The 25,247-nt window shown below is 39.7% G+C and overlaps 1 protein-coding gene across 11 annotated transcripts in view; it reads left to right on the top strand.

Moving 5' to 3' along the window:
* Positions 1-24,077, top strand: part of STAU2 (staufen double-stranded RNA binding protein 2) — a 452,577-nt gene extending 428,500 nt beyond the window's left edge. For all 11 annotated transcript variants that reach the window (XM_072604884.1, XM_072604882.1, XM_072604888.1 and 8 more), the window contains 2 exons: positions 21,241-21,329; positions 22,976-24,077. In XM_072604884.1, coding sequence (XP_072460985.1) covers positions 21,241-21,329; positions 22,976-23,069 — 183 coding nt within the window. In that variant the 3' untranslated portion in view covers positions 23,070-24,077. The remainder of the gene's footprint in view (positions 1-21,240; positions 21,330-22,975) is intronic.
* The last annotated feature ends 1,170 nt before the right edge of the window (positions 24,078-25,247 follow it).

Here is a 25,247-nt window from a genome sequence, read left to right as displayed (position 1 = left end):
TGATAGAAAAACAAAAGATAACAATAAAAAACTAAAACCACACACGCAATGTTAGCAGTTTGGAAAGTCTAGGGCCAAATTTTGGCATTACTATTATGATTAATGGGAAGCTAATGCATCAACTGAGCAACATTTTGGACTTTTCAATGGGGAACACTGATATATAAAAAAGGAAAAATATCTGATGATCGTGGTGATCAAAAGCTACATTGAAAACTTTGGATCAGAAGCTACATGAGTTAAGATTCACTTTTTGTAATGAAGACTGTTGTTGTCTCTCTGAGAATGACCTAATGCTGCTGAATTGTCATTACAAAACATTTAATCCCTGTAGAAGGAAGCAGGAAGAATATTCACAGGCTTCAGCAGTATTTACTAATTGTTAAGTGACAGGAGGAAAGTTAGAAATTACAGAAATGACTGGAAACACTCACCTCCATACAAATTAGACACACACATACTTACAAAGGGAAAAGCAGCCAAGACAAACAAATAGCAGTGGAGTGCGTCCTGTTGGCATCGTGCTTCTGGCATTGCTATAACTACACAGAAAACAAGTGATACTAACATGAAGTGCGTAAAAACATCTGTTCTAGGACCCATGGGACTTTACTCACAAAACTGTTATAAAATCTTTGGGGGGCAAAAGTATTTCCATGTATCTATGCAGATGCTCTCCTCGAAGAAAGAAAGGAAAAAAAAATGGGTCAAAGTATGGAGCTGAAAAGATACCAGTGAGGAAAGGAAGTGTCACGCAGTTCATTTTGATTTCTAAATGTTCAGATGTGACATCAGTTTTTCTTTTTACAAACTAAACAGAAGAGAGTTGCTTTTTTGAAAGCTACATTGATTGCTTTGCTTATAGCTTCTCATCACCACAGAGCACTTAAATTGTTGTCATGTGAAGTTTAAAAAAAAAGCCATTTGGTAAGCGGTGGTAATGTGCAGAAGGATACTGGGGAAGAGTTTGTTTTGATTTGCTAGGAAAACATTTTCTGCCCTTGGAAAAGAAATAATTTAGACTTCTATTTGTTTATAGCCAAAGACTTATGAAAGGTTCTGTATACTTACTTGGGTTAATGCAGCTTTGAAATGCTCTAATCCACATTGTGTGGGAAGTTGCACAATTTGGGTTGAATTATCATTCAGGATGTTCCTCATTAGAGAGCCCAGATTTACCTCCTTCCCACGCCTCCCCGAGATTAGTGTACATTTATTACTGCAAAATATCTACATCAAGCATGGTGAGTGGTAGGCAGCAGGAATAAACTAGTATTCAAACCTTGCTGCCCCACTCTCTTTCCCGTATACCACATTTTGGATGTGCTGCTTCATCAGGTTCCACATTTTTAAAATTTAATATTAATTGATTTACTACTATAGGCCAGGCCTGATTCTTTCTAGTCTCTTAGAGGTTCAGATTTGTGATTGGAATGACATGACGGAAAGAGATACTTGTACACCATCTAACAGTTAACAAAAGGAGGTTTCCTTAGCCATAGCGTGGAAAAGATATTCCGCAAAGATATAGGACTGATTCATCTAGATTGTTTCCCCTGGGTCTATGCTCACCATGCTGGTGTGCTAGTAATGCCTGAGGAGAAGCTCCTGATTTCTCCTGTGTTGGCTTTGGTACTTTTGCCACCAAGAAGTTATTTCAATGCTTTGAGCATTAACCTGCTATACTAATTAAGTCTCTAAGATAGTTTCAATGAAAGAAAAACTAGTTTAGCCCACATAGGCCTTGGGGAACACTAACCTAACTTACACTATACCCCACCCCTTAGTGGCAAGATCCCAATGGTTCCAAACTTAAACAGAAGCAGATCCCTGCAGGACACATATTAGCCACAAATTAACATTTTGATATTATATTATTTTGGGTATGGGGTATTTTTTTTTGTTTTTGTTTTTGTCAAACATTTTCCAATTACATTTTAATCTGATTTGGGCCACACTCAGGAGTTCTGTAGGCTGCAAGTTTGACACTCTGTTCTAGAGGATCTTCTAGATTCAAAGGATCATTGAAAAAGTCTTAATACTGTTATTGGACGATTCCCGCCCTGAAGATATGGGAAGCCTTTTACAGGCAGCACTGGAGGAGGAAAATAAAAACAAAAAGATAACCAAAACAAACAAAGAAACAGTGAACTTGAAGGAGTGATCTAATAAAGAGGAGAATAAAGAACAGAAATCCCACCTTCAGAAGAACCCCAGATCTTAATAATCTGGTAATCTGGTCATGTGGTGGGTGATGCCCAGTCTTTGCAGCTCACAGTGGCTCTCCTGATATAACGCAGTTAGGATGATCAGAAACAGCACCAAGAATCTCAGGCCATAGTTCATACGATTATACTTCAAGGAAAGTCACCATTATACATCACAGGTAGAGTCATCTGAAGAAAGGTAGCTGAGAGATCATTATTCTCTTGCATGAAGCCTGCCCAGATTTCAAGGTCCGTATCAAAACTTGACCTGTAGCACTGCCAGCCCAGTGTTCCCCAGTTCATCAGATAGGACTTCTACTTCCCTGGGAATCCTATAGAGGGAATACCTCTTTATAGAGGATAGTCTCTCTAGGACCTCTGCTAAGAACTGCTTGCTTCCTTCTACAAAGGGTAGGTAGACAATTTCACTTTCCTCCTTTCTCCAGAAATCAAGTTCCAGGTTACATCAAAATTACTTTGAGTCGCCTGCGTATACCAGCCCTCACCTGTCTGGGGCTCATATCATTGCTGAGAGTAAGCAAGACACTGCCCTCTCCACTGCCAACTAGGGCCTATGCCATTATCTGCTGTGGCTCACACCACTGTGTACAGTGCTTAGCACCTAAATTGCTGTCCACTTCTTTGTCTGTGTTGCTATCTGGGACCAAGCAACCACCCCCTGTGCTAGCTAGGATCTACTAATGCTGCAATTGAGCCTCTGTTCTCAGACCTGAATGCTGTACTCAGGAATACTTCCCTGCCACCTCAGGGCTAAGGAAAACATTCTCCTCTTCCAAGCCAGAGAGCTATTCTCCTGACCCAGCACTAGAGTGCTGCCTTCCTATTCTGGGCTCCAGTACTGCCATGTATGTATCCCTACTTTTCCCCTGCAATGTGGCCAGAGTGCTGAACCACTGCACCCTTCCTCCTTAGTAGTCCCAAAATATGGAGGGTCCAAATCAACCACGATTGGTGGATTTGGAGATCATTATCATCCCCAATACAAAAGTTTCAGAGAGCACATTTATAACATTTATCATCCTTAAAATCCAGTTCTTAAAGATAGAGTACATTCATATCCATTTTCTAGTTGCTGAATACTCATAGACAGTTTGGCATCATCCTTGAATCACTGGGGACCTCCTCTTAATATATGGCAAGAATGACCCACAGAAGCAACATGAGCACAGAGTGCAATGCTTTTGTGTCAGGGTCTTTGCCGACCTGGGATTTCCCTTCTTCCTCTAAATTGATCTTCTTCAACTTTCACCAAGTCATTCTAATCTGATCCTTTTAACTAATGCCAAATGTCACTGGCCAAACCTGACCCAGGCTAATCTGGAGGTTCAAGCTCAGGACTGGAATAGAATGAGAAGCTCATAGACCATTTAACAGTTAAGAAAAGAAAGTTTATTTAATCATGGCATGGTAAAGAAATATTCAGCAAGGATACAACATTGATTCAATTGAGTGTAGAATCTTTGCCCTTGGGTTGGCCATGTTGGAATGATTTCAAGCTTGAAGGAGAAGCTCCTAACGCTTTGGGTTTTTTTTGGTTTGTATTTAAGTTGCCAAGAAGCTGTGTGAGTAATCAAGTCTTAACCCCAAAGACCAATAAATTTACAAGGAAATTAAGAAAAACCTAGCCTACCATAGGTGGAATTGGTCCTTGGGAAAAGCTCACCCTGCAGGGCCTTAGGAAAAATTCACATAACCTCTCTAGCAGGGGCCCTAGTAGTTATTGTTCCTACCATATTTGTTTTCCCATAAGAAATAGTAGTTTTGTTTTCAAACCATATAGTGTATTGATAAAATTTTGAATAGTATTATTAAACAGCTGTGCAAAAGAGCTGTGCAACTGGCCTCTGACAGGTAGCAGTTTTTCAGGCTAAGTAATGAAAAAAGGGGATAATGTTTATTTTTCCAGTTTTCTACAAAGGTAGATAGTAAAACATTTTTGTTTACAGGTATATTTTAGCTTTTTCTGGAAAGGCCCCTTTATCCTATGTTGCTCTTTTTAGCTAACAATATTTTTTATATTAACATCAGTCATTGGTTGACTCTTCCATAAATTTAATGTGGTTATCTTAGGCATTTCTACATAGATCATTTATCTTGAACTCTTCTCTGGTGGAATAGAATAAACAAATATTTTTCCATAGAACTTCTTAACTTCTGAGTTCACTTCCAGGGAGGGAGTAGGTGAAGAACTGAGGGATATTCTGACTCAATAGCTGAAACTATGATGAATGGCAGTGGGAGCAGTCAAGTAACATTGCTTACATATGCATGAGAGAGAGCACACTAATGCTTCTGGAACTGGGCTGCCAAAAAGGTAGCATCTTCCAAATCACCCAAACACAATGTCTACTTGTATTGGTGCAAAGGCTTCTCACATCAAAAACTAGAGAAAAATACTTTCCCTTATTTCTAGTGCCTAGAATAGGCTAGGCACTGACTGGGGATACAAAAGAGGCAAAAAAATAGTCCCTGACCTCAAGGATCTTATAATCCAATGAGAGAGACAACATGCTATATATATATATATATATATATATATATATATATATATATATATATATATACACACACATATATATACATAAAACAAGCTATGTACAGAACAAATAGGAAATAACTAAAAGAGGAATTAAGAGGGGTTAGGGAAGACTTCCTGTAGAAGGTAGGATTTTAGTTGGGACTTAAAGGAATGCAAGAAGCTTATTAGTTGGAATTGAAGAGAGAAAGCCTTTCAGAAATAGGGGATGACCAAAGAAAATGCCAGGGGCTGAGAGGTGGATATGTTGTTCTTGGAACAGCCAGGAAACCAGTGTCACTGGATCAAATAGTATGTGTTGGGGAGTAAGGTCAAAGAAGACTGGAAAAGTAGAAGGGATCTCAGTTATGAAGAATTTTGAATGCCAAATGTTATTTTGTATTTGCTCCTGGAGGCAATAAACTGGAGTTTATTGAGTAGGGGAATGAGATAACTAGATCTGCATTTTAGGAAAGTCACTCTAGTGACTGAATGGAAAATGGACTGGAGTGAGGACAGACTTGAGGAAGGCAGATCCAACAATATGTTATTGCAGTAGTTTAGGTGTGAGGTGACAAGGTCCTGCACTGGAGTAGTGGTAGTGTCAGAGGAGATCAGGGAATATATTTGAGAGATATTGCAAAGGTGAATTTGACAGACTTTGGCAACAGCTTGAATATAGAATGCGAAATAGTGAGAAATCCAAGATGACTCCTAGGTTGCAAGCCTGGGGGACAGGGAGGATAGTATTACTCTCTACAACAGAGAATAGGGAAAGTTAGAGGTAGGGAGGGTTTAGGGAGGAAAATAATGCCTTCTCTTTCGGATATGTTGAATTTAAGATGTCTACTGGATGTCCAGTTTGAGATGTCTGAAAGACAATTGGAGATGTAAGATTGGAGGTGAGCAGAGATAGTAGAGCAGGAAAGTGTTTTTGAGAATCATCGGCATAGAGATGGCAAATAAATCCATGGAAAATGATGCAATGACCAAGTGGGAAAGTATAGAAGGAGAAAAGAAAAGAGCCCAGGGAAGAACCCTGTGGGACACTTAATAGTTAGAGGCCATGAATTGGAGGAGGATCCAGCAGAGGAGACAGAAAAGGAGCAGTCAGATAAGTAGAAAGAAAACCAAGAGAGAATGATATCCTGAAAACCTACTGACAAGAGAGTACCAAAGAAGAGAGAGATCATCAGTGTCAAAGACTGCAGAGAGATCAAGGAGAATGAGGATTAGGAAAAGGTCATTGGATTTGGCAACCAAGAGATCATTAGTAACTTTGGAGAGAGCAGTTTCAGAGGAATTATAAGCAGGATTCTAAGAGGTTGAAAAGAGAGTGAGAGGAGAGAAAGTGGAGGCATCTATTGGAAAGGGTTTTTTGAGGAGTTTAGCTGCAAATAGCAGAAAAGAAAAGACGATAGTTACAGATGGAAGGATTGTGAATTTTTTTCAAGATAGAGGAGACATAGGCATTTTTGTAGGCAGTAGGAAATGAACCAGTAAACAGAGAGAAAATTAAAATAAAGGAAATCATGGAGATGACAGAGGAGGCAGTCTTTGGAGAAGACAGGATGGAATGGGATCCCTTTAAGAAGTAGAGGGGTTAGCCTTAGCAAAGAGTAAAGTCACTTCATCATGTAAAACAAGAGTGAAGGAGGAAAAAGTAGAAGATACCTGAGTGATAGATGAGGAAGAAGGGAGAAGAGGGAGTTCATGATGGATGGCCTCACTTTTTTTCTGTAAAATATGAGGCAAGATTCTCAACTGAAAAAGTGGGGGGGTGGTATAGGAGGTTTGAAGAGGGATGAAAAGGTTTGAAAGTTTTAGGGAGGTATAGTAGAATTGCCTAACAGCAAAGAGGGCTTGGTTGAGGTTATGTAACATAAATTTGTAGTTGCATGATTTACTCCACCTGCCTTGTTCAGCCGCACATGTATAGGTGCAAAGGCAATAAAGGATGGGAGTGATGTAAGGCTAAGGCTTGGCTGGGCATAATTGATGATATGAAAAGGGAGTTAGGGATCCCAGAGAGGAGAATGGTATCGAGTTGAATTAGTTCACCAAGGAGACTAGATAGGGAAAAGAGAAGAGAGTGGCTAATACAGGGAGGATGGCCTGGAAGAGAATTGAAGGATCAAGGGACCTCTAGGTCATGGTACAGAGTAGAGTTATGGAAGGGAACACAGAGGGAGAGATGAAAAATGAATATATTTTGGTCAGATAAGGGGATTTCAGAATTCTTCAACATGGAGGGTGGTACATTTGTGGGTGATGACAAGATCAAGAGTGTGTTGCTGAGGTGGGGTAAAGGAGTAGCTCATAGGAGGTGAGTAGATTGGGGAATTTGAGGAAGAATCAGCGTCCCGTAGTATATGAGGGCAGAAGTTGGAGAGGAGGGAAAAATTGTAAGCCAGGTGTCAGACTCATTGAGGAAAGAAGCAGAATTCTTGACCCTGGGGGCTGTACACAATAGCTACCAAGAATTTTACTGGGTGATAGATATGAGTAGTATATGAATAGAACTCTCTCAAAGGAAGAGAAGTTACTGAGTGATGAAACCAGTTGCTTTGGGGCAACTAGAAAATTCTTGACCTGGCCCCTAGCAGCCTTTCCTCCAGGGATATGCTCGGCCTTGACACATCTGTGGTCTGAGTCCTTCTCACCTGAGGTGTAAGCCTTCCTTCTCCTTATCCACCATACACAAAGGTATTCTACTCACCACATTCATTGAATTTTGTGACTTCTTGGAAATGCCAGGTATCTAAAATCCAATAGTGGCAATTATGTTCTGTGGGCATCTTCACATTACTAGAACAATATATTTCACAAGTCTGTAGGTGAGCGTCCTTTTAAAGGAGACAAGAAATTCTATCTCCTTTTGCCTAACCCTCTCCATCTAATAATAATAACAATATTCATATTTATGTTACACTCTAATACTTGTAAAAGCATTTTTACATACATTGTCTCATGTGAGCTTCACACTGCTGTGAGGCAGGTAACAAAGGTATTCTTAATGACCATTTACAGTGGAGGAAATTGAGGTTCAGAGGTTAAATGACTTCCATGGTCACAACAGTATAAAGTATTGGAGGTAGGATTAGAACCCAGGTCTTCCCGACTCCAAATCCAACCCCTAAGGGGAAAGAATATTATTTCCTCTTTTTCTAGAGTAATTGACAGAAGAAAGAAAAAAGGGTTTCTGAAGGTTGTTAGGGAAGTGAAATAGTATTCTATTTTATTTAGGAATTTTTAACTATCTTTGTAACATTTTAGCAAATTAGAAATAAAAAGTTCATAGATATATATGAGATAGATAGAAAAAAGACCATATAGGTAATTGTATCCTTGCCTATCAATTGTCTATAGGTTGTAGTGATTAAAAATATTTGGAATTTGTAGGTACCATTTAAATTATATAAATAAATGTTGGTGGGGGAGGGACTACAGACAAATCCAGAAAATGTTTGTAGTGTTGAATGAAAGACAGTACTGCCTTTGCAGCCTGCTGGCAGCCCTGTGTAAAATTTCTTAAGTGATGACAGCCGTTTTGACAGTGCATGAGAGAAATAAAATGGAAGGGAAAAAAATTCACAAAATTGTGCAGGAGTTGAAATACTTAGCATATTTTCTGAGATCTGGACATGATTATGTATATACAATTAGAGATCAGAAATTTGATATGAAATTAGAACAAGTGCCATTGGTTTATTGGGCTGAGTCAGGTGTGGTACTAAGAGTTTCATAATCATTCCATGCCAGGTCTTCAATTAATGGAATGCCTTACTTCCAAAGCTCCCTTCCATTCTTGTTCAATACAATAGCATCTGCTTTGTGCAAGGTACTCTGCTAGATGCTGGGTATGCAAAGACAATATTTTGTTTAAAGAGTCCCTGCCTTTAGGGAGCTTACATTCTACAAAAGGAAAACAACATATGAACAGATCTGTACATACATGATCATTCAGAATGGAGAGAAAACTGACACCTAAGAGCTTCAGAAAGGGATTCTCATAGGAAGCATGTGAACTTAGACTTAAAGGAGATAGAGATTCTAAGAGGCAGAGGGTAAGAAAGTTCATTCCTAGCATGGGAGAAAGGCTATGCCACCTTCTTACCTCCATCTCACTGAATCCCTTTTCCTTCAAACTGCATCTCAGGTACTACTAACTACACAAAACCTGGACCGATGCCCCTGCCCCTGGTGTTAGTACCCTCCTTACTAACTACATTGTATTCATTCTGTATTTATACGGAATATTTCTATCTATCTGTCTGTCTGTCTGTCTGTCTGTCTATCTATCTATCTATATCCTCCTGCCAATAGAATGTAAACTCCTTGAGTATAAGGATTGTCTCTTTTTTTGTTTTTGTTTTTAACCCTCAGTACAGTTCCTGGAACATAGCAGACACTTTAAAAATGCTTGTAGATTGGTTGGTTGATGGAGATAGAAGATAGAATGCCCAGTTTGGGGAATAGCAAGTAGGTCATTTTGGCTGCAGTAGTGTATGAAGGAAAATAATGTGAAATGTGCCTACAAAGGTAAGATGGAACTAGATTTTGGAGGGCTTTAATTATTAAGGTAAGGAGTTTGTATCTTAGGGTTATAGTCAAGATGGTAGAGTGAGAGATAGCATTTTCCCCCTTAGGTCCTCCAGAATCTTCTCTGCAACAACCTAGAAAGCTTGCCAAACTGAATTCTGATCAGGAAAATCAAGGAAAAGTCACAGTGAGCCATTTTTCCAACCCAGAGCGCCTTAGGAAGATATAGAGATGTACAGACACTGGGTGGTAGCCAGGAACCAAGCTCAGTGGCACTGTACCAGCCGGTGACAGCATCAGCAAGGAACAACCTAGCACCCAAGAATGGTCATGGTACTAAGCCTTTAAGGCAGAAAGAGATCCCAGGAGACCGCTATATTAGTACTGGGAGCAGGAATGGATACCATCTGGCAGCCCATTACCCAGTTCTAAGTCACAATTCTAGTACAGAGAGGAATGATTTTGAGGGAGAAGGGGCCCTTCCTGTGTATGGAACAAGGAACAAGTTCCAAACACAGATGTGTGGCTCTGAGCCCAAGAACAGAGTGGGGACTCAGGTCTAACCTTTAGCTGTACATATAAGGCTACAGTGGAATAAATCAGAACAGGAGACCAAAACTACAAGGGAGCTAGCAATTCAGTCTCTGTACATGTAGAACCTCACAGTGGGTTAACTGTGACTGATTCCAGCAACAGTCCATGGAAACTCAGCCACACACAAGCCAACAGACCTAAACTGAGTCAGGAATTTGCAGAGTGTAGAGCAGGACAGCAGTGAACAGACCTCTTCCCCGATCACACCAAAAACTTACAAGCCCTAAGAGTGAGCTATGAGAGCAGTAGAAATACATAAAAGAAGCCCAGGTTAAACTTTCTCTCCTCTCCCCCCACCCCAAGTGAGCAGAGCCCAATAGTAACATAATATCCAAAGTCAAGTACAGTGGGAAAATAAGCACACAAAAAAAGAACCTGACCACAAAAAACTACTGTGGTGACGGGGAAGCTCAAGATACAAACACAGAAGACAATGACTTAAAAACACCTATAAGCAAAACCTCAGAGGAGAAAGAATGCAGATAGGACACAATCCTAACAAGAATTGCTAGAAGAGTCAAGGAGATTTTTTAAAAGAGCAAAAAAAGATTTTAAAATTTTTAAAAAGTTTATTTTAAAAATATTTTTAGATTAAATAGGAATTTGTATCTTTCTTAAAGGCAGCAGGGAGTCCTTGAACATTTTTTAGTGGGAAAATAGACTTTGTACTTCAGGAAAATTCTTTTGTTAGTTCTTTGGAAGATGGATTAATGATGAGAGAGACTAGAAGAAGAATGTCTAATTATGACTTTTGAGGGTGAGAAGTATTGAAGCCCTGAATTAAGGCCATGTAAGTGAAAAGAATGTGGAAATGAGAGATATGTTGTGGAGTTAGAACTGAGAAGATTTGGGAAAGTAATTAAGTATGGTGATGAGGTAAAACAAAGAATTAGGGATGACTCCAGGCTTGTGGTCCTGGGTGACTGGAAAGATGGTGATTAGAATGTATAGAAAGAAGGAATTAGAAGATATGACTTCAGGGGGAAAGATGATTAGTTCTGTTTTGAATGTGTTATTATAAATATTAATTGGACTCATATTGGCTATTTGAAGGAAGTTCTGAACCTGGTGGTTGTTTAGGAAAAAAACCAGGGATATATAAGTCTGGAGCTATTTGCCTAGGAATGGGAAGGGATAAGTATGGGTCCCCTTATTTCCCTGGTAGAGAAAACTCTGAGGCAAGAAAATTCCCTCTATACAGCAATGTACTTATTACTTACTGATTTTAAAACAAAACATACACAAAGCAGTGAAGTTTAAAACAACAACAACAAAATATCTTATAGGCCTGGCAGAAAAGCATTTTTAGCACAATACAAAAATTTAAAGCATTCTTTTCTTAGCCCGACACAGAGAAGTTAAGTGACTTCCCCAGTGTCACAAAGCCAGTGTGTGTCAGAAGCTCTACTTGAACCCAGATCTCCCTGGCTTTGAGACCAGTTCTCTATCCATTAGACCATACTGTCTCTATGTAATATATGTATATTAAACATACATGATCTATAATATTACATATACATATATACCTACCTAATAGTTCTATTAGGGCAGCAGAATGTTATAGAGAAAAAAGCTGTGATCCAAATTTCCCCAGTCTTCCAATGACACTGAAGCATCTGATCACAAGTTACTGTTGAAGTCTCTGGCAATATTGTTGTAAGGTGTAAGAGTTACAGCTATCAAGGTTTTGATGGCTGCGTAGGTCATCCACACTGCTGAACTGGCGGATGTTGCTCATTTCTAGCCAAAGGAGCTGGGTTAGAGGCACATCTTGAGAAAATTAGAATTGTTATATCATTGCCCAGATAGACAGCTGCACCACTGCTTCTGCAGTAATACCCAGTGCCCCTTTTTCCTGATTTTTAATCATTGGCATACCATAATCATCAACATGAATTTTGAAATCCCCACATGGACAAGGAATTAAGGGGGAGAGGAACACTGAACTCCTTGAAAAAAGAGCGGGGGATGACTACTATAAAGACAGATATGACAGCATGAGATAAAGTGAACCCCAAAAAATAGAGGTTGCTGACTGACAATGACTAGAGGGTCTGGAAGTGGCAATGAGAAACAAAGAAATCGCATATTCCTCCTAGCCCAGTTTGTTGGGGAACATGAAAGAAGGTACATTATATAGCAAAGAAGGTAGCCAATGATGTGATGTCTTCAGGGGGGAAACAGGTACCTATGAATGTAAGAGAAGAAAAAATAACAGGAGATGGAGGGAGATGTGCTTACAGTAAATAGAAGGTTCCAGAGAGTACGCTGAAAAGGGAAGGTAGAGCAGGATAAGGACACAGAAGGGTTGAGCTAGATGGGGATGAAAGAGTGGGGAGTGAAAACAAGGAAAGACAAAGGAGCATAGAGAAGGGAGCCTAGAATAATGGGAATGAGAGGGTAAGAAAGGGATCCTTGGTGGGGGAGGGCAGAGTAAGTTAAGTAATAAGAGGACAAGGCAGCAAATAGAAGTGAAGTAGAGGAGTCAGGATAGGAAATGAGATACACACAAATATAAAATAAAAATTAGGAGTAGAAGTTGTTAGGGGAAAAGGAGCAAGGGTGGTAATCATGATCTTGGATAAAGTTAAGGCTAAAAAATAGCAAAACTACACTATGTGTCAGCCATATTTATCAGCATTGTTTTTGCAACTAAACAGTATAAGGTAGAAATATTGTTGTGGTAGTAAATGAAGAGTCAGTGGACTTGGAAAACCATGGAAAGACTTGGACTTATGAAGGAAGAGGTTATCTACCCTCAGAGAAATGGAGGACAAATAGTATAGTACAGTCTTACATAGATGCATATGAATGTATATATCTATGTGTGTCTATGTGTATATGTGTCTCTTTGTGTGTATGTCTCTATATATGCATGTATGCATATATATGTATATATATATATACTTATACACACATATATGTATATAAAATAAATCTGTGCTTACTTGTAGCCTTCTGGAGCGGGGAGAGGAACAAAGTAAAAAGGGCATAGCAGAGAACAAAAGAAAACTCACAAGGAAGCAGAGAAAAGATGGACAGCTCTTAACACAATGCAGAGTATTTATTATATAGGCTTTCTTGAAATGGAAATTTATTGCTATATATTTTGAATCCTCTCTCATGTTCTGCTGTGCAGATGGCAAAGTTTTTTTTTCTTTTCTTATTTTGTATTGTTTTAGTATTTAAGTTTGTTTCTTTTTTCCTTATTTTGCATTTAAGTTTAAAATAAAAAAAATTTACAAATAACCAAAAAGAAGAAGAAGAAGAAGAAAAGAAAACAAGGAAAGGTCATTTTTATCTAGGCAGGTGATAATCTGATGTCCCAGTTCTTTAACAATGAAGAGATAGGAGTTTGTTAGCCATAGAATGGAGAGGCAGACTCTGAGCGCAGCAAGGGTCATGCATGGCATGGTAAAATGTAGTGTCAGTTATCTCTTAAGCACCAGAGAAAAGGGGATATTGGGTGAGGTATGTGATCAGGGGCCCCAGTGGTCTGGCTGAAAACTCAGCCCTAGAGAGTTGAGATGATATTCCAGCAAAAGATTCCCTGATTGTATTGTGGAGCCAAGCTTTACGCTTGATGTCAGGAGGCATTGCTCTGGTTCTTAGGCTGTGATCTTGGAGGTGACAGAACTGGAATCTGAAGCTTTGATCCTAGATAAACCTAGTCCAACAAGAGGAACAGCCTCATCCTAGTCAGGCAGTAATAAATAGCTTAAGTATGCAATAAGTCAAGGCAGTAGGCAGGGCAATCCAGTCCAGAGCAGTAGATTGTCTGAGGGAGACAGAAAGGAGAACTCTAAACCCAGTTGGTGAGCAGGCCTATGTCTAGGACACTTGCCCACATTGGTCAGCTGATAAAGACACAACTCTGCTCTGCTGTGCCTCATGAACAATGCTCTGGTGCATCTGGGATGTCATTATGGGTACATTCCTGTCAACAGCTTTTTTTTCCTGTACAGATCTTGTCATGTCCTATAAATCCTCCACATATGTTGGTCTCCCCCAACATGGTAATGGCGTTCCACTCCATTTCTCAACATTGCATTAATATCAGCAGAGGATTCAGAGCTGATCATGGCAGTCTGAAGACTGCATCCCAAGGTTAAATGTTTCCAATGACAGTGACCTAGTGGACCCTCTCAAGGAGTAGGAAAATGTCCTTGATGAATTAATTTATTCTTTTATTTTCTAAGTATTTGTAAGATATGGCTATAAATTAATATAACTATTTTTAGAAAACAGCAAAACAAATACATTTTGTCTATTCCATACATATCTTTGTACAGTGATGCTGTGGCTCCAAAATATTTTGGAGTAAAATTTTACTTCTTTGTCCTTTTAGGGCAGAATGGAATTATGGAATGGAATTATGACTTATGGAATTAGATGATTTATTTGGAGCCAAGGCTAGGAAAATGAATGGTCAAGCTTTGACCCCTTTTAGGTTGAAAATGAGGTGTGATTGCTGAGTAAAGATACTAGTCTTTAGTCATTCATAAGCTGGTTTAGATGGTACTTCTGAATCAAATATACACACAGGATGACTTTGAGGCCACAGTGACCAATTCTGACCATGAGAAGATACTCTAAGTGTCCTAAGCAAGTGAATATGCCACTCTGACCAGTGCTGACCAGTGATCCTCTGTACCTTAGGTGCCATGCTAACCTGAATCACTTCTTCTTTCGGAAGATTTTTCAGAAGAAGCATCATGCTGCAATCTGAACCAGTATAGTTTGAGCATATCCTGGGACCAGATAAACCTGTGGACACTGCCACCCTCCTACTCAACCTTTCCCATGTAGAATTAGACACCAGGTTCAAAGACAAAGGCAGTGGTCACGTTCTGGCTCTCTTCTCTGCCTCTTCTATCCATAGCAGGTACCATAGTGGTGTTAAGCTAGACAACAAAGATTCAGCTTAAGAAGCTCTCCTTTTAACTTGAGTTAAAAGTAATGTATTAAGCTTATTATTTCAATTAGAAGAACACAGCCTACTGTGCTGGGCACTGTGGTGGTACAAAATTCAAATGGTCTAACATGGTAAGGTTGAAGTGGGTATTCTGAAAGGAAGGGAGGAAAGGCAGGCAGTTACTTGTGGTGGATGAAAAAGTATAAAGCCAGGGCCTGCTGTTGTGGCTAAGGCAGACAACAATCATTCTTTCATTCAACATGCTTTTATTTAGCACCAGCATTGTATCAGGGACTATGGCAGGGCCTGGGCACTCAAAGCCAAAACTAAAACAATCTCTGTCCCCAAGTTATTTTCTTCTCATTTTTCATCTCATTCATCTCATCACATGTGCATAGAAAATTTAATACAAACTAGGTAAAAAGTAATTAATGGAGAGAGAATACTATCAACTTGAAGGGATCAGGCCATATTTCCTGTAGTCAAGTCAACAAACCAAGCACCTACTCCATACCAGACAAGGTGCTAAGCACTGAGGATACAAAGAAAGGCACAAAAAGGCTCTCAGAGCCTCTCAGAGTTCACAGTCTAATGGGGAGGCAGCAAATATATAGAAACAAGGTATATGAAAATAGTCTCCAAAGGAAGCCACAAAGGACTCAGAAAGTTTTGTTGTAAAAGATGGGACTTCAGTTAGACTTGAAAACCAGGAGGAGACAATGAAGACACAAAGAATGCCATGCCTGGAGTCAGAGTTGGGAGTGTTGTATACAGGAAAACATCTAGAAACTCCTGGATCACAGAGTTGGGGAGGCAGAAAAGTAGGGGGTCAGCTAAGATGAAAGAAAACCAGAAAGGTAGGAAGGAGCCAAGTTATAAAGGACTTCCAAAGTCAAGCAAAGATCCTGAAAATGATCAGGATCTACTGGAGGGGATGATTGAACAGTAGTCACTGCTCTACTTTATGAAGATCATCTTGACAGCTGAGTGGATGATGAAGTGGAGTGGGGAGAGAAGGGTCAGGGAAACCAATCAGCAGTCTATTTCAGTAGTGCATTGTGAGAGGAGGAGGACCTTCACTGGGGTGGTGGAGTGGCAGTGTCAGAAAGGGACAAATACAAAAAATGTTTTGAAGGTAGAAATGATAGGACTTGACAGGTTTGGTAAGGGAGTTGGAGAAGGGGTGTAATGAGAGAGAGTGAGGAATTTAATATGTCTATAGGACATCCATTTCGAGATGTCCAATAGGCAATTGGATACATAAGGCTACAGGTCAGGACAAAGGTTAGGGATGGAGAAGTAGCTTTAGATAGGACTGGAATAGATGATAATTGAATCTATGAGAGCTGAAAAGATCACCAAGTAACGTACTATAAAGCGAGAAAAAGAAAAGGCTTAGGCCAGAGCCTTGAAATATGCCCACAATTAGCAGGTATCACCTCAATGAAGACACAGAAAAGGAGACTGAAAAAGAACACTCCAATAGGTAAGAGGAGAATTGAGAAAACAATGTCACAAAAGCCTAGAGAGAAGAGGGTTTGGAGGAGAAGAGGGTGGCCAACAGTGACAAAGGCTACAGAATGATGAAGAGCAAGGACTGAGAAAAGGCCATTAGATGTGGCATTTAAGAGGTCCTTGGTAATTGTTGGAAAGTGAAGTTTTGGTTGAATGATGAGATCAGAAACCAGACCATAGAATATTAAGAAGAAAGTGAGAGGGAAGGAAACAAAGTTGTAGACAGACTTCTCAAGGAAGTTAGTCATAAAAGGGAGGAAAGATATGGGACAATAAGCTATCAGGGATAGACAGACCATGTGAGGGTTTGTTTAGAATGGGGAAGAGATTAGCATGTTTATGGGCAGTAGAAAATCTGCCAGTAGAGTAGGGATAATAAAGGGGGTAACCTGCTGGAGAAAATGTGGTGATGGGGTCATTTGAAGAGGGTCAGCCTTGGGAAAAAGGAAGCCATATTTTCCTGTGATACAGGAGTGAAGGAAAGATAGTGGCAGAAGGCATCTGAGTGATATAAGATGAGGAGGGGAGAAGAGGGAGCCCTTAGCAAAATGGCCTCCATTTTTTCAGTGAAATATAAGACAATATTCTTAGCTGAGAGGGTGAGGAGAGATAGCTATGGTAAGTGGAATAGTGAATTGATTAGGAAGATATGTAAGCACTGCCTTGCCATAGTGAGAGCTCAGTTGAAATTATGTCACATGGATTTGTAGTGGACCCAGTCAACATAGTTTCATAATTTTCTCCAGCTTTGTTCAGCAGGAGAGAGAGGGAGGGGGTAATCCAAGGCAGAGGCTTGGCAGGGCAAGGTCTTTGATAGGATAGAGGGGCGAGAGAAGAGGACAGTGTAGATTTGAACTGGTTCATCAAGGGCTCAAGTCGGGGAGAAAAAGAGAGGGTATAGCCAGTACAAATGCTATGGCCTGCAAAATAACTGAGGGGCAGAGGGATTGGAAGTCATGGTGAGGACAAAGGACAGGGTTTGTAGTTCCTCTGTCCCAAAACAGAGGAAGAAGTAAAATGACAAGGGATTATGATCAGATACAAGAATTTCAGAGTTCATGAACATGAAAGTGGAACACTTCTGGGTGATAGTAAGGTTAAGGGAATGGCCATCACTGGTGTAGCAGAGGTGGGGTGGAGGAGGAGGTCAGAATATTTGAGGAAGTAACAGTGTATCTGTTGGAGTCACCTTATCTGAGGGTGAGTTGGGAGAAGAGAATGATTGTGAGCCAGGTACTGAACTGTAAGAGGTAGTTTGTGAGGTGAGCTTTAAAGGAAACTAGGGATTCTACCAGATGGAGCTGAGGTGAAGAGGGGATGCATTCCAAGCCTGGTGTAAAAGCCTGTGTAACCGCCAAAGGCAGGAAGTGGAGTCTTGTCTATAAGGATATCTATAAGGAGCCTCATCTATAAGTATGCCAGTTTGACTACAATGTGGGATGCGTGAAGAAGAGTAATGTGCAATAAACCCCCAAAGGTGAGCTAGAGCCTGATGGTAAAGGGCTTTAATACAAAGGGGAGCCACTGGATCTTCTTGAGGAAGAGAATGACATGCTCACACCTGTGCTTTAGGCACATCAATCTGGCGACTATGTCAAAGACATCAGAGAGAGAAAAAAAAAGACTGGAGGCATGGCCAATTAAGAGGCTATTGCTGTAGTCCAGATGAAAAGTAATGAGGGCTTGAGTCGGAATAGTGTCTATATGGTAATAAGGGAACCAATGTGAGACATTGTCAAGATAGAACCAATAAGACTTGGCAACCAATTGGGTGTAAGGGGTGAAGAGAGGAGGAATCAAGATGAAGATTCCAAGATAGCTAGAAGGATGGTTGCCATCATGTGATTTTTGAAATGTGTTGCTTGATCTTGCAGTTACAAATGGTAGGACTCGATTATGGAGTCACTTAGGCTAAATGGTCCTAATGACCATAAACATATAAGCTATGACAGACAACCTGTACTTTTCATTGTCCTGACTCATTCTGACCCTGTATTAAATGTGTAAATTTTCATGGCTCCTGATTGGACCAGGCTCCCAGCAGCTGTGCACCAGCACCCATTTCTGGGATCCCCAATTACAGATTTGAACCCTCAACCAATTTCTGGTCCCAGGAAACTCCTCCACCCGAGTCTGGTGTTGATAAACACCCTGGGGAATCTCCCCACCACGTCTGCATCTGATTAGAAATACCCCCTTCCCATGTTTGGCATTGATTATCTGTTCTCAACCAAACCCATCTTTAAGGTATAAAACCTCCCTGCTCAGATCCCTCCCTGAGCGTGTGCTCCCACTGAGATTTTGCCGCTATACACATCTCCCACAGTGAGTGACTCTGGCCCTGTGCATGGCTGAATGTCTTGTCTGTGTTGCCATATGAGGTTTATGCTTTCATTTTTGTCTGCTTGCTGTACTGCAATTACTGTTATACAATAGTAAAGTTTATGCTTATACTAGCTTCCCAAGTACCAATTTTCTGTAAATCCTCAAATCCAGGGTCTTTGTTCCATGAGGCAACTAGAGCAATGGGGGTACCCTTGTCAAAACGAAGAAAGTTAAGAAAAAGAAAAAAGATTGGGCAATGCATGCGGGTTAGGAGAAATAGGGAAGATTTGCTTTGGACGTGTTGAGTTTGAGATGCCTGTCACGTATTTAGTTGGAAATGTCTAATATGACATTGGTGGTATAGGACTGAAGTTGTGGAGAGATGTGGATATGGATCTGAGTCATCTACATGGAGGTAAGAAATGACTTGATGTGGGTGATGAGATCACCAAAAGGATGGATATAGATAGGAAAGAAGACTCAAGTTAGAACTCTGGTGTATGCCCTCAAATAGGAAGCAGGACAAGAATGCTGATCCAGCAGAAGAAACTAGAAAGGAATCAGACAGACAGATGGGAAAAGGACCAGGAGAAAGCAATGTCGCTAAAGCCCAGGAAAAGGTAGTCAACAGATCCAAATGCTACAGAGAGATCAAGGCATAGGAAGATTGAGAAAAGGCCATTAAACTGATCTACTAATGGGTCATTGATGATCCTAAAGAGATCAATTTCATTTGAATCATTATGCCAGATTACAGGGGGTTTAGAAATGAGTATAAAGTGGAGGCAACTATCTAGTACAATTTTTTTAGAGATTTATAAAAGTGAGGAGATATGTAAGACAAGAGCTTGAGGGGATGGTAGGATCAGGTACAATTTTTTAAGAATGAGAACTGAGCATGTTTGTAGGCAACAGAGAAAGAACCAGTGGATAAGGGAAGTTTGAAAATTAGGGTGATCTAATAGGCAAGCTTCTGGAAGAAATAGGACGGGATGGGATCAAGGGCACAAGTAGAGGCTTCAAGCCAACAAAGAAGGAGAAATTTGTTGTTTTTCAGTCTTGTCTGACTCATTTGCGGTTTTCTTGACAAAGACACTAGACTGGTTTGCCATTTCCTTCTCCAATTCATTTTATGCATGAGGAACCTGAGGCAAACAGTGTTAAGTGACTTATCCAAGGTCACACAGGTAGTAAGTGTCTGAGGCCACATTTGCACTTGGTCCTCCTGACTCCAGGCCCTGGCACTCTATATTGTGCCACCTAGCTGCCCCTAAAAAAAAAATAAGGAAATGTTGCTAAAGACTATTGGTATCAGCTATTGTTCAAAGTCACCTGGGATTTTTAGCTGACCAGAGTGTGGAGCAGCGCATTTTTAACTGATAAAAACAACCCTGACTGCTCACATCTATTCTGGACTCAACAGAAAGTTTCTAATCAAGCTTTTAAAAAAAAAAAAACAGTTCAGGGTGGGGGGAGAATTCTTACTCAGAGAAATAACAGTTTGGAAAGTGGACAACAGTGTCAACAAGTTATGTAGATCTTATCATTATTGCATTTTTGGTGCCTCCCAGATATCCAGCCTAGACTCCACCATGCTGTCAACACCCTTCACCAACCCACGCATCATAAAGTATATCAACACCTAAGAAATATCCAGCCCTTGTGGAAGGTTGTGCCTCCCAAAAACTCTTGGATGAGCTCACAGATTTCTTCTTCCTTCTACAACGCTATGCACTCCATATAGCCATTATCTGTTTTGTAGTTCCCTTGCTAATAATAACAGTGAGCTGACTGTGGCTAGAACTAGGTAAAGGGGGAGCTGCTGCTGTGAATGCTGTCCACAAGAAAGGCAAACTCTTTAAGACCAAAAGGCAGAAAATGTTACTATGCAGCCTATACTAACAATCAGCTTGGAAAGACATCTTAGAAGAATTCATCTTCAAGTTAGTTGCCTCTACATTTACCAGTAAAAACTCTAATGATGTTTGCAGAAATGTTAGAGAATAACCTTTTATTCTATGCAAATCTGGGTCTTGGACCCTTTGCCCCAAGGAAAATCCTCACAGATCTAACAAATGTATCTATTGCGTCTCACCAATTAATATATTCTACTGTAAAAAGCAAATGGACACTGTCTTTGTAGCTTTCTAAAATACAGAATGTCCCAAAAGTGTTAGTGCAGCTGTAAGCTGTTAAAGCCTGAAGATTTGGGGGATACCCGAAGTGCCTTTGCTCCCTGGAATATGGCATGTGTTATCAGATGTGGTGGATGTGTTGGTTGGTTTCTTTCCTTACCCCTCCCCCCCCCCCCCCCCCCCCCCCCCCCCGCTGCTCCCTTTCTTTTTAAACCTTTATTACAAGGGAATTATAATGGCAGGAGGAGCAAAGATTCCCAATGTGATATAAAAACAGAAGGCTTCAAGTATATACTTACATTCCCAGATATTATTTGGGTGTATAATCACACACGTATTTAAGTTGACAAAAGGTATTCAGAATGACAAAAAGTGGCTGGTTTAATATGCTGCTGTTTTTGTTTAGTTCTATGCACGGTGTTATTCCTGCTGTATTCAAATTAATTAATTTTTTACAATGTTCTTTTCTAGGCTGCTTTAAATGCCTTGAAACAGTTTTCAGAGCAAGGTCTTGATCCACTAGAAGGGGCAATGAAGATTGAAAACGGATCGTTTGAACAGTAGGTACCATCTCTGTCATTTCTCTGACTTCTGATGTTCTCTTTTCAGTCATGACTGTACAAGGTATTCCATACAAGTGCGAGCCACTAAACGCAGTAGAATATAAACTTCTTGAGGGCAAGGATCGTTTGTGGTCTTGTCATCGTATCCCAAGCCCCTAGCACAATGTTGAACTCATAGCTGCCTAGGAAATGCATACTGAATTAAAGTAAACTGCCTCATGTTGATAGCTTTTTAAATTACTTAGTTTATCTAAAGTAACAGAAATAATCAAAACAGCTTACAGATCTCCAGTTAACAACCTGTGAAAGATTTGAGTAGCTGTATTGATGTTTATCTCTGAATTTTTATGCTTATGTGTTCAATAATTTAATGTAAACTTTGGTAACTCTTGAAAAACATGTAAAGGGTTGGGAGGCAGTGGGAGGGGAAAGGAGAGTGGTAGAGGGGAAAGACTGCGGGATTTGGAGTCAGGAACACTGGGTTTGAATCCCAGTTGTTATTTGCTACCCATGTAACCTTGGGCAAGTAATCCAACCTCCCTGAGTTCACCTTTCAAATGAGGTGATGGATTAAATTTATTTTCTTGAAACCCTCAGCCATAGCTGAATCTGTGACTCCATCATAATCCTCATGGTCTTCTAAAACTAACTCATAATCATCTTGATTTTGTGTTCTTTTTCATAAATATTTTGCCTTTATCAATCTTTATTTTTGTGGGTTAGTGTTTGCTTTTTAATTTACAAATTTTGGTGAACTAACACAAAACATACCAAAAGCAAGTAGAATGATTAGAAGTAAGGATGACATGAGAAATGATCACCCCAAATATTTAGAAGGCAATCCCTTCAGACTGCTCATCAGCAAATTCTGAACGGGGTGGGTGATAGAGCAATGAAGGAAAGAAGTTGGGAAGAGAGAATTCTCAGCTTTGCTAATGCCTGCTGTCCCAATTTGTCACCTCCTCCCCCCTCCCACACCCCAAGTGTGGCCAAAATGGCACCATTTGTTTTGTTGGTGCTGACTGAAATAGAAAATAAGTAAATAAATGATCATCTTCTCTTAGTTCTGCAGTTCACCTGGCCTTTTTTATTTTAGTTTTTTTGCTAGTTTGTGTTAGGTAAGAAATTCAACTTGTAGTCCATAGATGGTCGATGTTACCTGAAAATTTCTAAAGTAATTCTGCTTAAGTAACAGTACTCCAGATTTTAAGCATAGTTTCCTAGAGTCTTGCTATGAAATTTGTTGGAAGAGAGAACAATTGTAGGATATTTAAAATATTTTAGAAAAATTATACTTATAGGGTTATCCGGTAAACTTATTCTGTCATTAATGTAGAAATATAAAAAACAAATAGTGTTTAGTAAAATGTACAACACTGAAAATAACAAAATAAGGAAACTTTTGGAAGACAGAAATGGCATTTTAAGTTTTCCATAGATTGGCAACTATTTATACGTTAATTTAATCAAAAACATTTCCACATGATCTCATCAGCAGACTATCTGAGCATAAATATTGTTGTTTCACTTTAAAATGTCACTTTTGTGGTGACCTTTGAATCTGATGTGCCATCTGCTAATAAACATGTCTTAAGATGTGCAACCCCGGACCTTAAGCTCTTGTTAATGTATTAATCTTTCAGACAAGCCAAGCATCTGGGAGAGAAAGCAGACAATAAACAGACTAACTCAGGCACCATGGCTCATGACTTCAAGGATTCAAAGGCTGTCGTCTAGAGTTCGCCAGCACCCACGGCTGCCACTGCATCCTTATAAACCTGTCAACACGCAATAGGGTGTATGTGTTCAAGGAAATGAATGACTAATACCATTATTTGAGTCCTATGTGAAGACAACACTATTCTAACACAAGAGATAATATACATGGTACTGTTTATTCAACTGGGGAAAAATAAAACTTTGAGCATTTTCCTTGGAACTTGATATCAAATCATAACTCATTTGCCCAGAGGCGGCCGAAATCGGATCGTGCTACTGGAGCTTAAAATAACAATTAGTGAAAAAGTGTTAGAAAAAAAGAGATCAAGTTTAAAATCTATGAATAGTGAAGAAAAGGATGGATTTGGTTCACTTAGGATGATTTTTTTCATAGTATACTTTTAAGTTCAACTCTATTCTTTTTTAAAAAGCAATGTTTGAATATTTTAAAATTAACCAATGACAGTGCTGTGAAACCCATAGTTGTCTTCATATATAGTCACACAGTTCATCTTTTTATGCAATCACATGCATTCTACATGAGATATGAATATGTCTGATGCACTACTCAGAGTTGTATGCAAAAAAGTCTTAAATCATGACAAGTATTTGCTTCAAACTTGAACTGATATTAGTAAGAATCGGTTATAATATACTCCAGGTAAAAGCAGTTGTGATATTTGAGTTCCGTGATTCCATTAACAGTTAACGAGGCGTCTTGCCTCTGAGGGAATATTTTTCCCTTGAGTCCACTCTCTGTTGTGTGAAACCCATCTTACATCCATTTTGTGCGTTGTATCAAACCACTGTTTGCATCAACTGCGTGTTTTTAATAACTGAATTCTGACCTGGGATCGTAGACAGAATTGAAATAAAACAATTAATGTTGTAGGAAAGACAAAAACAAAACGTTGAAAGAAATGTAAAGATGATTTTGGCCCTGTGAGAACCTGGAGCTGCACCCTGATTCTGTACCCGCATGTTGGCATTCCACGTGTGGCCAAACAGTAAAACCAAGTCAGTCCATATGCGAGTTGTTGTCTTTTTCTTGCACTCTCATTTAAAATATTAACCCAATGAAGAAATGATTTTTTTCATGATTAGTCATGATGCAAAGTAACATAACGACCAATGTCCTTGCTGCTTGGGCTACACACAGCTTTACCTGTGAAACTTCATGGCTGGCCCCAGAGCCTGCCTGCCTCCCTGATGGCTCATGGGGCCAGTGTTCTTGACCAAGCAGTGTAATCTTATTGTGTACGCTTTCTCTTTATTGATTTCAAATCTTATGCAATAAAAAGGCAGTATACAATTTAACTGCTTGACCCAGCATGACAATAGGAATACAATTATGTAAGATTTCACAAGCAAAACCACCACAAATCATGATCTGGCTGACTCACACACGACTGGAGAATAAACAAACAGCAACATAAGGAAATAACTCCAGGGTTATTTTTAATTAGTCCCATGTGAGGAAGGCCAACAGTATTTAGAGGGTTAGGTACCCTTAGATGAAATAGGTCTAGTTACAAAAAGGTATGTGCTCACGGAAATAACAGAACATCTATTGTGGCTTACAAAAAGAGTTTTAAGATGCGTTCAGCATTGTATCGATTCAGCCGTCCCACCTGAGTTATCAGCCATCAACCATCCTTCCAGAAGCAGCACTCTTCCCATCAGACATTCACCACCTGAGACTCTGAGATCAACTTAAGAAAAGAAAAGACATACTTGTAGGCATAGTTTATCAACAGTGGGGTTTAAGAATAGATTTAATCTTCAGTTTACCAAACGCGATAAACATAGACCAGCTTCTGCAGTAGACAACCTGGAACAACACAAACACAGTCATTTCTGTGGGAGGGTGATGAGCTCAGAAACAAACAAGACTAATCATTTCTCAGGACTGAAGGAAGTATTTGAAGCATTTAACTCTTTGGTTGTCCTGAAATCTCTGCATCCTCAAGGTGCTGACTCACCTCTAGAACACAGCAGAGTGAAAAAAAAATGGCAGTCTTATTGCAATAGAAAAGTACTAATATGTCAAGCATTCAAAATTCAATTTCCTCTGTAGACTTTAAAAGACTTTTTCCTATCTTTTCCAGTGAAATGTTGGGGTTTTCTTTGGATTAAATTAGCAATGCATGGGAATGGATCTGCCAAGAGTCAGTGCATGGAAGTGTGTGATGGTAT

Source organism: Notamacropus eugenii, chromosome 4 (assembly GCF_028372415.1).
Source record: "Notamacropus eugenii isolate mMacEug1 chromosome 4, mMacEug1.pri_v2, whole genome shotgun sequence".
Classification (NCBI taxonomy): Eukaryota; Metazoa; Chordata; class Mammalia; order Diprotodontia; family Macropodidae; genus Notamacropus; species Notamacropus eugenii.
This window is presented reverse-complemented; position numbering and strand designations above follow the sequence as displayed.